The sequence below is a fragment of the Lolium rigidum genome, chromosome 7 (genome assembly GCF_022539505.1).
Source record: "Lolium rigidum isolate FL_2022 chromosome 7, APGP_CSIRO_Lrig_0.1, whole genome shotgun sequence".
NCBI lineage: Eukaryota > Viridiplantae > Streptophyta > Magnoliopsida > Poales > Poaceae > Lolium > Lolium rigidum.
In genome coordinates this window covers 243,540,263-243,551,882 of record NC_061514.1, presented here as the reverse complement: position 1 = coordinate 243,551,882, position 11,620 = coordinate 243,540,263, and the positions used below count along the sequence as shown (strand labels likewise).

General features: G+C 40.6%; 1 protein-coding gene across 1 annotated transcript; it reads right to left on the bottom strand.

The window, feature by feature from the left end:
* Positions 1–222: 222 nt before the first annotated feature.
* Positions 223–11,401, bottom strand: LOC124670729 (probable potassium transporter 14). The gene is made up of 10 exons (XM_047207204.1): positions 11,002–11,401; positions 7,373–7,601; positions 7,020–7,268; positions 6,828–6,878; positions 6,465–6,725; positions 4,678–4,730; positions 4,483–4,597; positions 3,936–4,190; positions 2,461–2,983; positions 223–971 (listed from the first exon to the last, which is right to left on the bottom strand). The coding sequence occupies exons 1-10, from the start codon at positions 11,290–11,292 to the stop codon at positions 443–445; spliced, it is 2,556 nt and encodes an 851-aa protein (XP_047063160.1). The 5' UTR covers positions 11,293–11,401; the 3' UTR covers positions 223–442.
* Between the last annotated feature and the right edge of the window lie 219 nt (positions 11,402–11,620).

The window sequence follows — 11,620 nt, the reverse complement described above, 5'->3', positions numbered from 1 at the left end:
CAATTCTCCATACACTCGCCAAATGGGCGCATAATTTAGTCAGCCGTAAATAAATAAAAAAATGGATCTTGACTGTTTGCAGCGCTGGGTAGAAGAAGAAAAAAATTCTGATCTCGTCTTTTGATTGGTGCAGGTGTAGACGGGCCATTAATACGACGCTTCCTTCATTCCTCTCGACACAAACAAACAGACAAACAAAAACCATCAGAGCAGTCCACATTCTCTCTTCCGACGACAAGTGAGAAACGGAAATTTCGTATTTTCATTAAACGGATCGAGTCTCCGACAGCCTTCCCAGCAAACAGTGCCTTTGTTAATGACCACTAAATGCTGAATCTATCTCACAGGGAAGTAACTCTCCAGTAAACAGTACCTTCCGCCCCTCTGTATCTACCACGAGTTAGCACCCTGGCCATCGGAGAGAAAATTTGGTGTAAAAGCCTTACACCATGTACTGCATCGCCACCTGCATCAGCCTCGTGTGGGGTATACTCAACGTTGCTATGCCTCTCCGGCAGTTCTTCCTCAGGAACGCGTAGAAATAGTTGATCACTAACTTCTTGGCGAAGAAGGACTCCTTCCGAGCTCTGATGTCGCCGTGCCCAAGAAGGTAAACAACACCCGACTCCTTGGCCTTGTGAATGAAGGAGAGCTCGTTGTCTAGGCTTCGCCTTCCATCCATTGTCTCGTCCAGGGATCCATCTAGTGACGTGTTCGACCCCAAAGTTGGATTTGAAACACCGGCACAGTCGGCAAGGAGTGGAACGCCAAGAGAGTAGATGCTGCCATTTGGACCAACAAGAACTCTTGATGAGGTTGACGCAATCTCCTCTTCAGAGTCGATGTCACCATTCTCATCACTCTCCAGGGAGCGCTCTTGGGCTTCTCGGCGTATAAATTTCTCAAGGCTTTCTATCAGTAGCTGCTCAAACGTTTGAGGGTTCTCCTTGCGTACGTCCTTGTACCCATACCTGCAGAGATGTATGATTAATATTATACAAGGCAGTAATACGTAAACAAATTAGCAACAATGCTTATAACTGACCACAAAATTAGGTATGTCCATATCAAGCTTACTCTAAGGAAATACCATTGAGCACCAACCTGACACGTGTGTGTCAAATACAAGAAAAGTTCCAAAACAGTTCAGTTTTAAAAAATAGTTCCAAAATAACAGAGCTCGATCACTAACCAACAAAAGAGTTATTCTGCAATCAAAAGGTAACTCAATCAACAAAGAAAAGAAAATGAGCTGACTGAGATAGGGTCTAGGTTTCAAAAGAACTCAGAAAAGGAAAATGTTAAGACTCTGCGGTTAACTTGTGCTGTTCTGAGCTTATTGTTTAAGGGTCCATCCAAATTTTAGTCGCACTGATTTTCTTGTGCCTAAGTCAATTCTGAAAAGTGCAACTTGCACTTTTTCACCCTTGGTCAACTTTTCACTAAATCGAAGTTGCACTTTTTAAAAATCGACTTACGCATACGAAAATCTCAGGCGACTTTGGCTTGTCAAGCTGTACTTTTATAGCCAGGTTGTGTGAAAAGTCTTGCTCTGCTTGGCAAAGGAGACTGTGTTCTCATAGGTTCATTCGCATGTTTTCTAATGCAGGAAACAGCTAACCAAACACCAAATATCTAATAGTGGTAAAACCAACTGAGATTACCATAGTATCATATCCAAAAGCTTGATAGCACCAGGATGCCAGAGGCACCACCTGTAGCTATACTAGTTACATAGTGGAACACCCATTATCGGATGTCCCCAAAGGGACGCAACATCCATTATAAGAGTTAAACTTTAAGAAGTAGCCAAACAGCAATGAACTGAACACAGCAAAATTCTGACAAACTCCAAGGTAGAAGAAGAAGAAATTGGCAGAATGAAGACTGAAAGCTCTACCTTCCCCAGTATCATTAGTTAACAAAACATGGTTGTCTCTAATTGACTGTGGACATGTTGATGGTGTCAAGAGAAGTAAAAAAATCAAGAAAAATAACGTAACTAACCTATATGCCAACAGTACAAGAAAGATCGGTGGAGCTTAAACTAAAGTGCTCCACACAAGAGCCATGAATCCCCACCCTTCATCAGTGAAAAGAAACCAATTCTGGTTGGCTACGGTGTGAAATATGAGTGCTAATTCAATATGGGACAGCATTACGGGGCTACTGAACTATATCACTCCCAGATGAGCACCTGCACTGCTTATATATTAACAACCTAAGCTGTCAGAGATACTAACAGACCCAGTTGTTCTCTAGAAGATTACAAATGCAGAACAGGCATTACATGGAAAAACGGATTGTGCTGATAGTATTAGTATCAGACATGAGTAGATGCCTTCCATCTTATCTTAGGGACTCAACCGAGTGTATTAGCTGACAGATCAGTGTAAACATCATTTTGGGAGGAAAGATATTTTTATTCTGTTCCAGAAACTGAGTTTCTTATGTGCTTACCTAGCGATGCAGCGAAACATATGGTAGTTCTTTGGGCAGACCCGGCGAAAGAGAAACCTTTCATTCTGAGGTACAACAGGAACAGGAACCCACTTGATGCAGACAAAAATGATCATTGAATGAATAGCAGGCATTGTAGTCAGGAAGTGACCAAAGATTGCAGGAACCCCCCTGACGAGTTCATTATAAAGCAACCCAATTCCAGGGGCTCTGACTGTACCTAGATTGCAGCCTAGATCCATCATTAAATCCATCGACAGTTTTTGCTTAACCTCAGTTTCGTACTTCAACTTGGTTCCATAGTTCCATATGTACATTACCAAATAGAGTACAGCTGCAAATACCAAAAGAACCCAACTTCCATCTGCTACGCTGCCCAGTACTGAAGAAAAGAAAAATAACTCCAGGCCCAGGAAGAGGGTGAGAAAGCATAGAACTACAATGATGTTGACCTGCCATATCAGAAGCATTATGATGGTCACCAATATAGTAGTCATCATCATGACCCCAAGTTCAGCTATGCCTGTAGTAATAAGTAATGGGCATTAGAAATATAATGTGGTGGTAGCTGTTAAGAGTGGAGAATAAGGTAAATTGTCCATATTGAAATCGTGCATGGTGACAATCCCTCAAATAGAGTGAACAAAAGAATCATGTACTCCCTCCGTCCCATGGAACTTGTCTGCAGTTTGTCAAAATTTGGATGCTATTTAGTATCTAGGTACATCCGAATCTAGACAAATTTCAGACAACTTTCGTGGGACGGAGGGAGTATAACAAATCAGTGCTTGAATGTCGTAGGATATTGCTTTTTATCCAAATTAATTCAAATTATAAATGTTTTGTACTTTTGCCAATCCAAGTGATAATTTGTGCTCGATAGAGTAACATCGTCAAATAACAGGTTAGGCACTGTCATAAGGAGACTAAAATTCTACCAAGTCCAACAGGGTGGAAAAGGAAACCTAGCGCAAAGAAACATTGAACCGACAGCTGTTTAAAACAACAAATTCAATTTCCAACATATTCAACAGATCCAGCTCTAGTAATTTCAAAATTATGTAGAGAAACACAGTAGATTCAGTATAGAAACACAGCTGAAAGCCTGTGCAATGAGGAAATGTACATCTCAGAACTTCCAATGAGAAACTGTTGGTTGATAATGAATTAATCCAAAAAGGAAAACAAAGCTCTTAGTCAAATTAAATGCCTGCTGCAGAAATATTTCTTGTGGACAAACATCACTGCTTTATCTTAGTAAGACTAAGGGACGTATGAGGTAATCTCTTAGTTTGTTCCAATATACTGAAACATAAATAAGGCATCATTTACAAAGTAAGCAAAACTGTAGCATAAAAGGATATCAAGGGAAATAGCACATTAAGGAATGAACTAGTAGAGAAAAGTTTACGTGAAAAATATATGAAACATAGTTTGAATAAACAAAGCGAGATCATTTTGGCCAACTAACGCACCATATGCATTGCCTATCTCATTAATGCTCCCAAATGTCGTAACAAATGCAAGACATGAAACCAGCAAAAACCAGTTCATGACTGGGATGTATATTTGACCCATGAACTTTCTAGAAGTGTGAATAATCTTGAGGCGGGGGAAACAACCAAGAGCTGTGGCCTGCTTAATGATTGAGAAAATAGCAGTTGTCATTGTACGACTAGCAATTAGTGCTGCCAGAGTAGCTATAAACACCACTGGCCAGAACACCTGATCTGCAACATGGAAAAGAACAAATACAACAAAGGGTCAACTGCTATATCAAAGCCTCTGCTTTTAAATTCTTAATAAAAAAGAAGCTTAGTTTCACTAATATTATACTCCCTCCGATCCATATTACTTGATGCTAAAATAGATGTATCTAAAACTAAAATGTGTCTAGATACATCTATATTAGCATCAAGTATGAATCGGAGGGACTAATTTATTTCATCACGTCTAAAATGGTAGATAAAAATTAACATAACAAATTTGAAATAGGTATGTAAACAAACCAGTTTTCCTTACTCGGGATAGACAAAAAGAAGACCTGCTCATTTTTAGTCAAGTTTTCCATAAGAAATGCAGCTTGCCCTAGGTAACCCAGTAGAAGGCATGGAAGAACAAGACACACAAAGGTAAGCTGCAACACATGAGCAATATCAAGTTATCAAGTATGTAATGGAAGTGCAGCATGGAGCCCTCAATAATACAGAAGAGTACCTGAACAGATCTAACAGAAAAGTAGCATAAATCAGCAAACATTGCCTCTGATCCTGTAAAAAGAAGAATCTCATAAGCATCTTCATAAGCCAAGTGTTCCTGTTATAGCAGGTTGTATATCCATGATATTTTCATATATTTTTAGCAAGGAAAGCGCAAATCGCTATAGGGTGTGCACATACATAGATAAGGATGTGCAATTGTGCATTTGCCCCTTTATTTCATTGCTACTTTGCCTATTTCACATGATAAGGAAAGCTTTCTCTATCTAAGATACAAACTTATAATAATTTACTCGATATTTCAGATTTATTTACTTTCAAACTAAGTAAAGGTAGAATGGTGTATTTTTTTGTAGCAAAAGCTAAATATCTTTCATATTGTATGCTAGATGATGGATGTTTATATTCTAGGTGATGTATATTTCTTGTATTATTATCCCCTTAAAGAATTTGAGGTTGATTTGAGCTCAAGGTTAACCTTTCTTCAACAAGATAATTTCTATCGTTTCCAAAATTACAGCAGAACTAAGAGGACTTACTTTACTAACACAGGAGGCTTATTAGTGGTTATTTAACTGATATAGTGATATGGAACCCAATTTCAGTTAGAGAGTTCATAATATTTATGCACTGCACCATTAGAGAGAAAATTAACACTCTAGGTGATGGTTATTTCTGGTATTATCCTCAGAATTTGAGGTTGATCTGAGCTCAAGGTTTACCTTTCTTCAACAAGAAAATTTCTATTGTTTCCAAAATTATAGTAGAACTAGAGAGGACTTACTTTAATACTAATACAGGAACCATATCAGTGATTACTAACTAATATGGAACCTAATATCACGTGATTGCCATTTGCTTGCCTGGAGGTTTGAATTCTCGCTTTAAGTTGAAGTAGATTTAATTATTAACTAAGGATAGCATGTAAAAATACTGGATACTTTACACAATAAGAGGAGGGACAAAACATTTCGATCTTTCTAGGAAGGATCTCTGTCATTGGCTGAGGGCTGAGGTTCCCGGAACACATGGGTAACTGACGCAAATAATTTTAGTATATTAGTATATCTCGAATTGAAATTTCTAGTGTCTTAGTAAGAGATGAATATAGTCTTAGTATCTTAAGAAGGTTTTAGCAATAAGCCAATAACAATTTAATTTTTTAACACTGGTGGAAGAATAATCATGTTTCTGTTTTCCATGATGTTGAATCAGGATGTACATGATGTTTTGTCTCTGAGACTCATGTCCCTCTATCTGAAATCTCCAATGGAAGTTTCATCAAATTTTTGTACTTGAGATATATTCGATTGGTCATGGCGGGCATCGCCCGTGGTGATCCATGTTATAGCTGTTAGGTCAGATCCACATTATAGCTGTGGGGTCAGATCCAGGTTATAGCTGTGCGGTCAGCTGACCCCACAGCTTTTTAGGAAATCCTTACATATGTGTGTTTTCAAATTAAAAATATCCAAAAAAAAGAACAGTTAAAATCTGTGATAATTACGGCATTGACCCACACATTGACCATCCTGGCTCTGCCTCTGTGCATCGTGCTGCGCTTTATTAGTAACAAGAGGTCTAGTTATCTTCAGCAACACTGCAAATGTACCTGGTTTACATGTGACTTCCTAGTTCCTACAGAAGGAAAAGGGGAAGAACTATGGACTGATGAAACAGAATGTAACAACTTATGTAATCAAACAATAAAAATGCACCTAAAGCAAACACATTCTTAGAAACAACTGTCAAAAATAATATTAACAGTACAGTCAAAACATCTACCTGTTGCACATAAAAGGCAGCCCCCAAGAGACATCCAAGCTTGAGGGGGGTTTCTTTCAAAATAATAGTAGATATATATAGGATTGAATGCCCGTAATACTTCTGAACCATATGTCATAATGTTATAAATTCCTATCCCAGAAAGGCAGCAAAACCATATGAACAGGGTAGGTCCAACAGCAAGCCCAACTTTGCTTGTTCCAAACCTTTGCAGACTGAACAGAACAATAAGAAATGCAACTGTTATCATGACCACTTCACCTGCAAAAAAATTCAAAATGAGCATCCTGCACTTCTAAACAGTAACATTTTTTTCCTTTAACAAATTAATGACACGCATAATAAGCTAAGATTTAAGGTCACCTTCATTAACACTAGATATTCCAACCTTCAGGCCATTAACAGCAGACATCACTGCAGAGTTGACCAACAGATAAAAACAGAATTCATTAATATGAGAAAAACTGGCCAACATAATGCTACTGGTGCAAAAATGTAGATCACCAAACTTGGTGAAGAGAAATACAACAAGCAATGCATCAGAAATATACGAACCTGACATCGCTGGTGTAACAACACCATCCGCTATCACCATAGAAGTACCAAAAAGAACAAGCATCAAAAGTAGTTTCTTTAGCATAGATGAAGTCTCGAGGCGCTCCTTGATCCTCAAAGATCTCTCAAGTTCTACGGATGGTACCTTGAGTTGGAAACTTGTTATGCGGGTGTCAGAGGGCAGTTGGTTTGGGAGCAAACTAGCCTTTGCATTCCTGCATATTAGAGAGTATAAAGCGAAAATCCCTCCTGCCAAATATACAGAAAAATCATTATTAGACATAAAGCTTCAAGGGAATACTGTTTTCTAATCTGTTTCCAGTGGTATGGTAATAAAATACAGTGAGATATACCTTCTCCATCATCATTTCCCCATAAAACAATCAGTGTATACTTCAGAAATGGTATTAGTATCAGAGTGTATATTACTAGCGAGAGCGCTCCAAGCACATCCTCCTTTGAAGTGTTAGGGTATTTGTTGAACATTATATCGAAAGTGTACAGCGGGCTAGTACCAACATCTCCAAAGACAACACCTAATGTCTGAAGAGCCAACACAATACTCCTGCCCACGGTAAATTCCTGAAAGGAAATGAAGGATTGAGATATCAGCAAAGTTCCGCTCAACATACTCATTGATAAATTTGGCACCAAACTGTATAGGCATCCCATGCACAGATAAAGGGTATGTTCGGTTCATTGCCCACGCGCCCTGCCCAAAAAATGGTTGCTGTTATATTTTGGTCTATGCTCGATTTGTTGCCGAATATTTGGCTGCCAATGAGTGTCCCTCGATCTCTCTCACAGATTCTTGTCAAATAATTAGTCAAGTACAGGTGGAGGACTCCTTGGCCAAAAAACTGGCTAGCCAATTCTAGCCAACATTTGGTAGGGCTAGGTAGGGTAGGAACCAAACATACCCAAAGCATGCATAGCGGATATAGCAGCAGGAGTAGCCATGTATGATCCATGAAGGTGCTTTCCAAAGTTATCATGACACAAAAAAATTCAACAATTATTTAGCAAAATTAGCTGAAATCGTACTCTGGCCTGGTTTCAATTAACTATGACTTGCAAGCTCCTAGCATACAATTTTTTGCAGAACTTGAGCAAATATTCTAGTAACAAGTGGAACACAGGGAGGCCCGGGTGGAGAACTGTGAGAATCAAAGCTCGGAATGTACACCTATGCAAAGAAATGGGGGTTTAACTTGATTCGATTGCACTCACCTCTTTAAATGGAATCAGTAAAATTAGATCAGATGGACATCCACAAAATTGTGAATTTTCCAGGCAATTAACCACATTGACACAAGATGTATCTACCATGTTACAAACTTTCAAACCCAAATTTGATTCACAAAATGAGATATATATATATATATTCTAGAAAAATTCGAGCATGAATAGGTAGCTGTTTGAAATAGCTACTTTTCACAGCAGAATTTGTCTTTTTTCACCAACCTCTCGATTGGATTTATAAATTTGTGGTGTAGATGCATCCTGTGTTAATGCTCTTAACATTTTCAGAAAATTTCACGATATTTTGGATGTCCATTCAGCCCAATTCCATCTGAAGGGCAGAGTGCGTATAAGTCGTTGCAACTTGCCATTGCTCATTGCATTACCTCTTTGTTCTTAGGTGAACAGAGGGTACCTTATAAATTTGTCATGACGAACTTAGATTATGTGCCTCAGAGAAGGTAAATCGCCCATCATGCTTCCAGGAACCGTATAAGAACAGAAGAAGAAGATAAGATACCCTCACTCACTCACCACCAGTACTACAATTAGTCTACCAGTGCACCACTCTTTCCACCAATAATAGCCAGGAAACTCAATTTGATTCTGTAATGTGTGGCCAAATGAGTTACAGTAGAGCAATCACTCTCTTTCCCTCTCTGATCATGGGTAGCAGGTAGCAGCACCAATCAGTAGCAAGGAGCAGCAGGCAACAAGTAGCATAAGCAGCTGCCCAGTAGCCAAAGACTAGTCCTGACTAGCCAGAGAGTTGGTAGCATGGCAACACACCTCAACTTCATAACTTATAACCTTGTTTGATGGCAACATATATGGTGAACCAGCCTCCACCGACGTTCCCTGCATCCCCTGGCTCTCATTCATTTGACTGGAATCATGTGGTATCTGCTTGATCTGGTGCAGTTTGACACAAAGATTCCCACCACTAGTTTAATCCAGCCATCTTTTTGCTCAACCACCTCCACCAACGCGATTACCCCAAAGGCCACCGGCGACACAACTAGATGACTGCCTTGATGGTGACCGTGACGACGCCCCATGATGAGATGACCCAGCCCAGATATCATTGGTTCAAGCCTATTAGCATTACATTAATTCTATTACGGTGATAGTGTTTTCTTTGTGACATGCCTAATACCTTTGGCTGCATGATTTTCACAATCCCGCTGTGCCTACTAATCGCCTGTTCTTCCGCGCTAGTCAGACAAATTACATGACCTGTGGAGATTGAGAGCTTGGGATACAGAGAACAATGGAGACGGATGCCGATTAGGACTTTAGACGGACAGATAGGGTGGCCATCGCTGTCAAAGTAAATATGCGCAGCATGTTGTTCTCAGTGGCCGCGAGCAGAGGAAGCCAGAGAAGCCCTTCAGCATTCTTAGTACAAAACTGCAGCGGCCAAACAAATACCACATAAATTCAATCGGATGTATGAGAATAAGTGGATGCAGGGATGCACGTAAGTACGCAAATTCACCAAATATGTTGCCTTGTTTGATGGATATCTTGAGATGGTGCCAACAGTGGAAGTCCAAGCAAACCATTAAAGCTTTTTCTTTTAAATGTTTCAGCTTTCGCAAGGTACTCTTCTAAAGCAAGCTGAGTATTGTGAAGACCAATTACATAAACAAACTTTTCTGGATCAAAGTAAATCGTTCATGTAAAGGAATTATGTCTGAAACACCAATCATGTATCCCAATTAGGCAATTCACAAAATTAAGAGAAAAAATCTAGCTTGTAAACCACAAGTACCAGCAGCCACTACACACAGTAAGAAAATCAAATCTACCGAAGCTATACTAAAATTTCGCATTATACAGGCTCGTCTGAACAACACTACAGACACAATTCACACGCACTCACGTAAAGAGCTCAGTAGGATCCACACTGCACACGCATGCCGGTCTAACACTATACTACATGCACTGCCCAAATCAACCTAATGAACCTCGGCAACCTACACCAGGCAAGCTCATTGGAACGCATACACAAACACCTAGTGAGCAACGTTGCAATATCAACAAAAAAAATTGAAACTGGTAAATTTATTAAATCAAATAACATTGTTTTGGTTACAATCATTCAAAACTGAGTTTTGTAACACACCACCACACGACTCTCTACGACCAAATTGACAAAGATCATGAGCTACAGCATTATAAACCCTGCTAATCTTAGCTAACAAAACGTGTCTGTCCAGAGGCTTCTTCAATCTAAACTCGTTTGTTATAACACTGGTTCCGGATCTGTCCACACTGTCAGCTTTAATCACCTCCAGGACTGCAGCGCCGTCAGGATTTTTTTTTTTTTGCGAAACACAGTACAGATGCAGACGCTCACACCCTATGAACGCATTCACGCACACCCTACCCCTAATAACCAGATTTGAGGAAGAATTTGGCAGCGCTAGCTTAAGGCCCTCTAAGCATGCGATTGCTTCCCCTGCAGTAACAGAGTTGCAGTGCGGGATAAAATCACAAGCGGAGACCAAGTAAAATTTCATCAGCCCCACGCCAAAATCTGGTATAAGCAATAGCAAGGAGCAGGAACGTCTAAGTTTTTTTTTTTTTTTTTTGAGATGGAGGAACGTCTAAGTTGGAACACCATATGTCGATCAATTGGGGGTACGCCGACAAGAAGGCAATATCGCGAACACCTAGCGCGCAACTAAGGTGTAGCCAAATTTATCAATGCATTGGCGGCGGATGGGAAGCAAACCTGGTGGCGGTACAAGCCAGGGACATCCAGAGCTTCGACGTCGAAGGAATCGGCGCGGGGGCCGGTGCGCACGAGGCGCTGGCGTAGCAGCGAGTCCTCCTCGTCCTCGTCGGCGTCCGAGCAGCCGCCGCGGGAGCCGAAGGCAGCCGTCGGGGTGTCTGTGCCGCCCCCACCGTCGTCGGAGCTGTCGATCTCATCCTCCTCGTAGGCGCCGCCGGGGACCACCCAGCGCATCTCCGCCGACTCCGTCTTCGGCAGCCTCCCGCCGGCGCCGCCGCTTCCCGTCTCCATTCGGATCGAGGTGGAGAGCGTGGGGTTCTACGGGTTGGGGTGGCACGCAGACGCAGGGCTCGGAAGGGGTCTGGAGGGGGAGAGAAGAAACGCAACTGCAGTTGTAGGATACAGCTGTGCTGCAGTATTTCTTCTTTCCTCCTCTTTGTCTACTCTAAAACTATATTGCAATGTCTTTCTTAGTCTTTTGTGTTCTGGTTCATGGACTTTGATAGTGATGTGTATAATATAAATCTAGGTAAACTTGCATATATAATTATAACTTAGCGGATGGTCAAATGAGCTCGAGCTGTTTCTCTGAGAGATGTAAAATCTTACAATAATAACT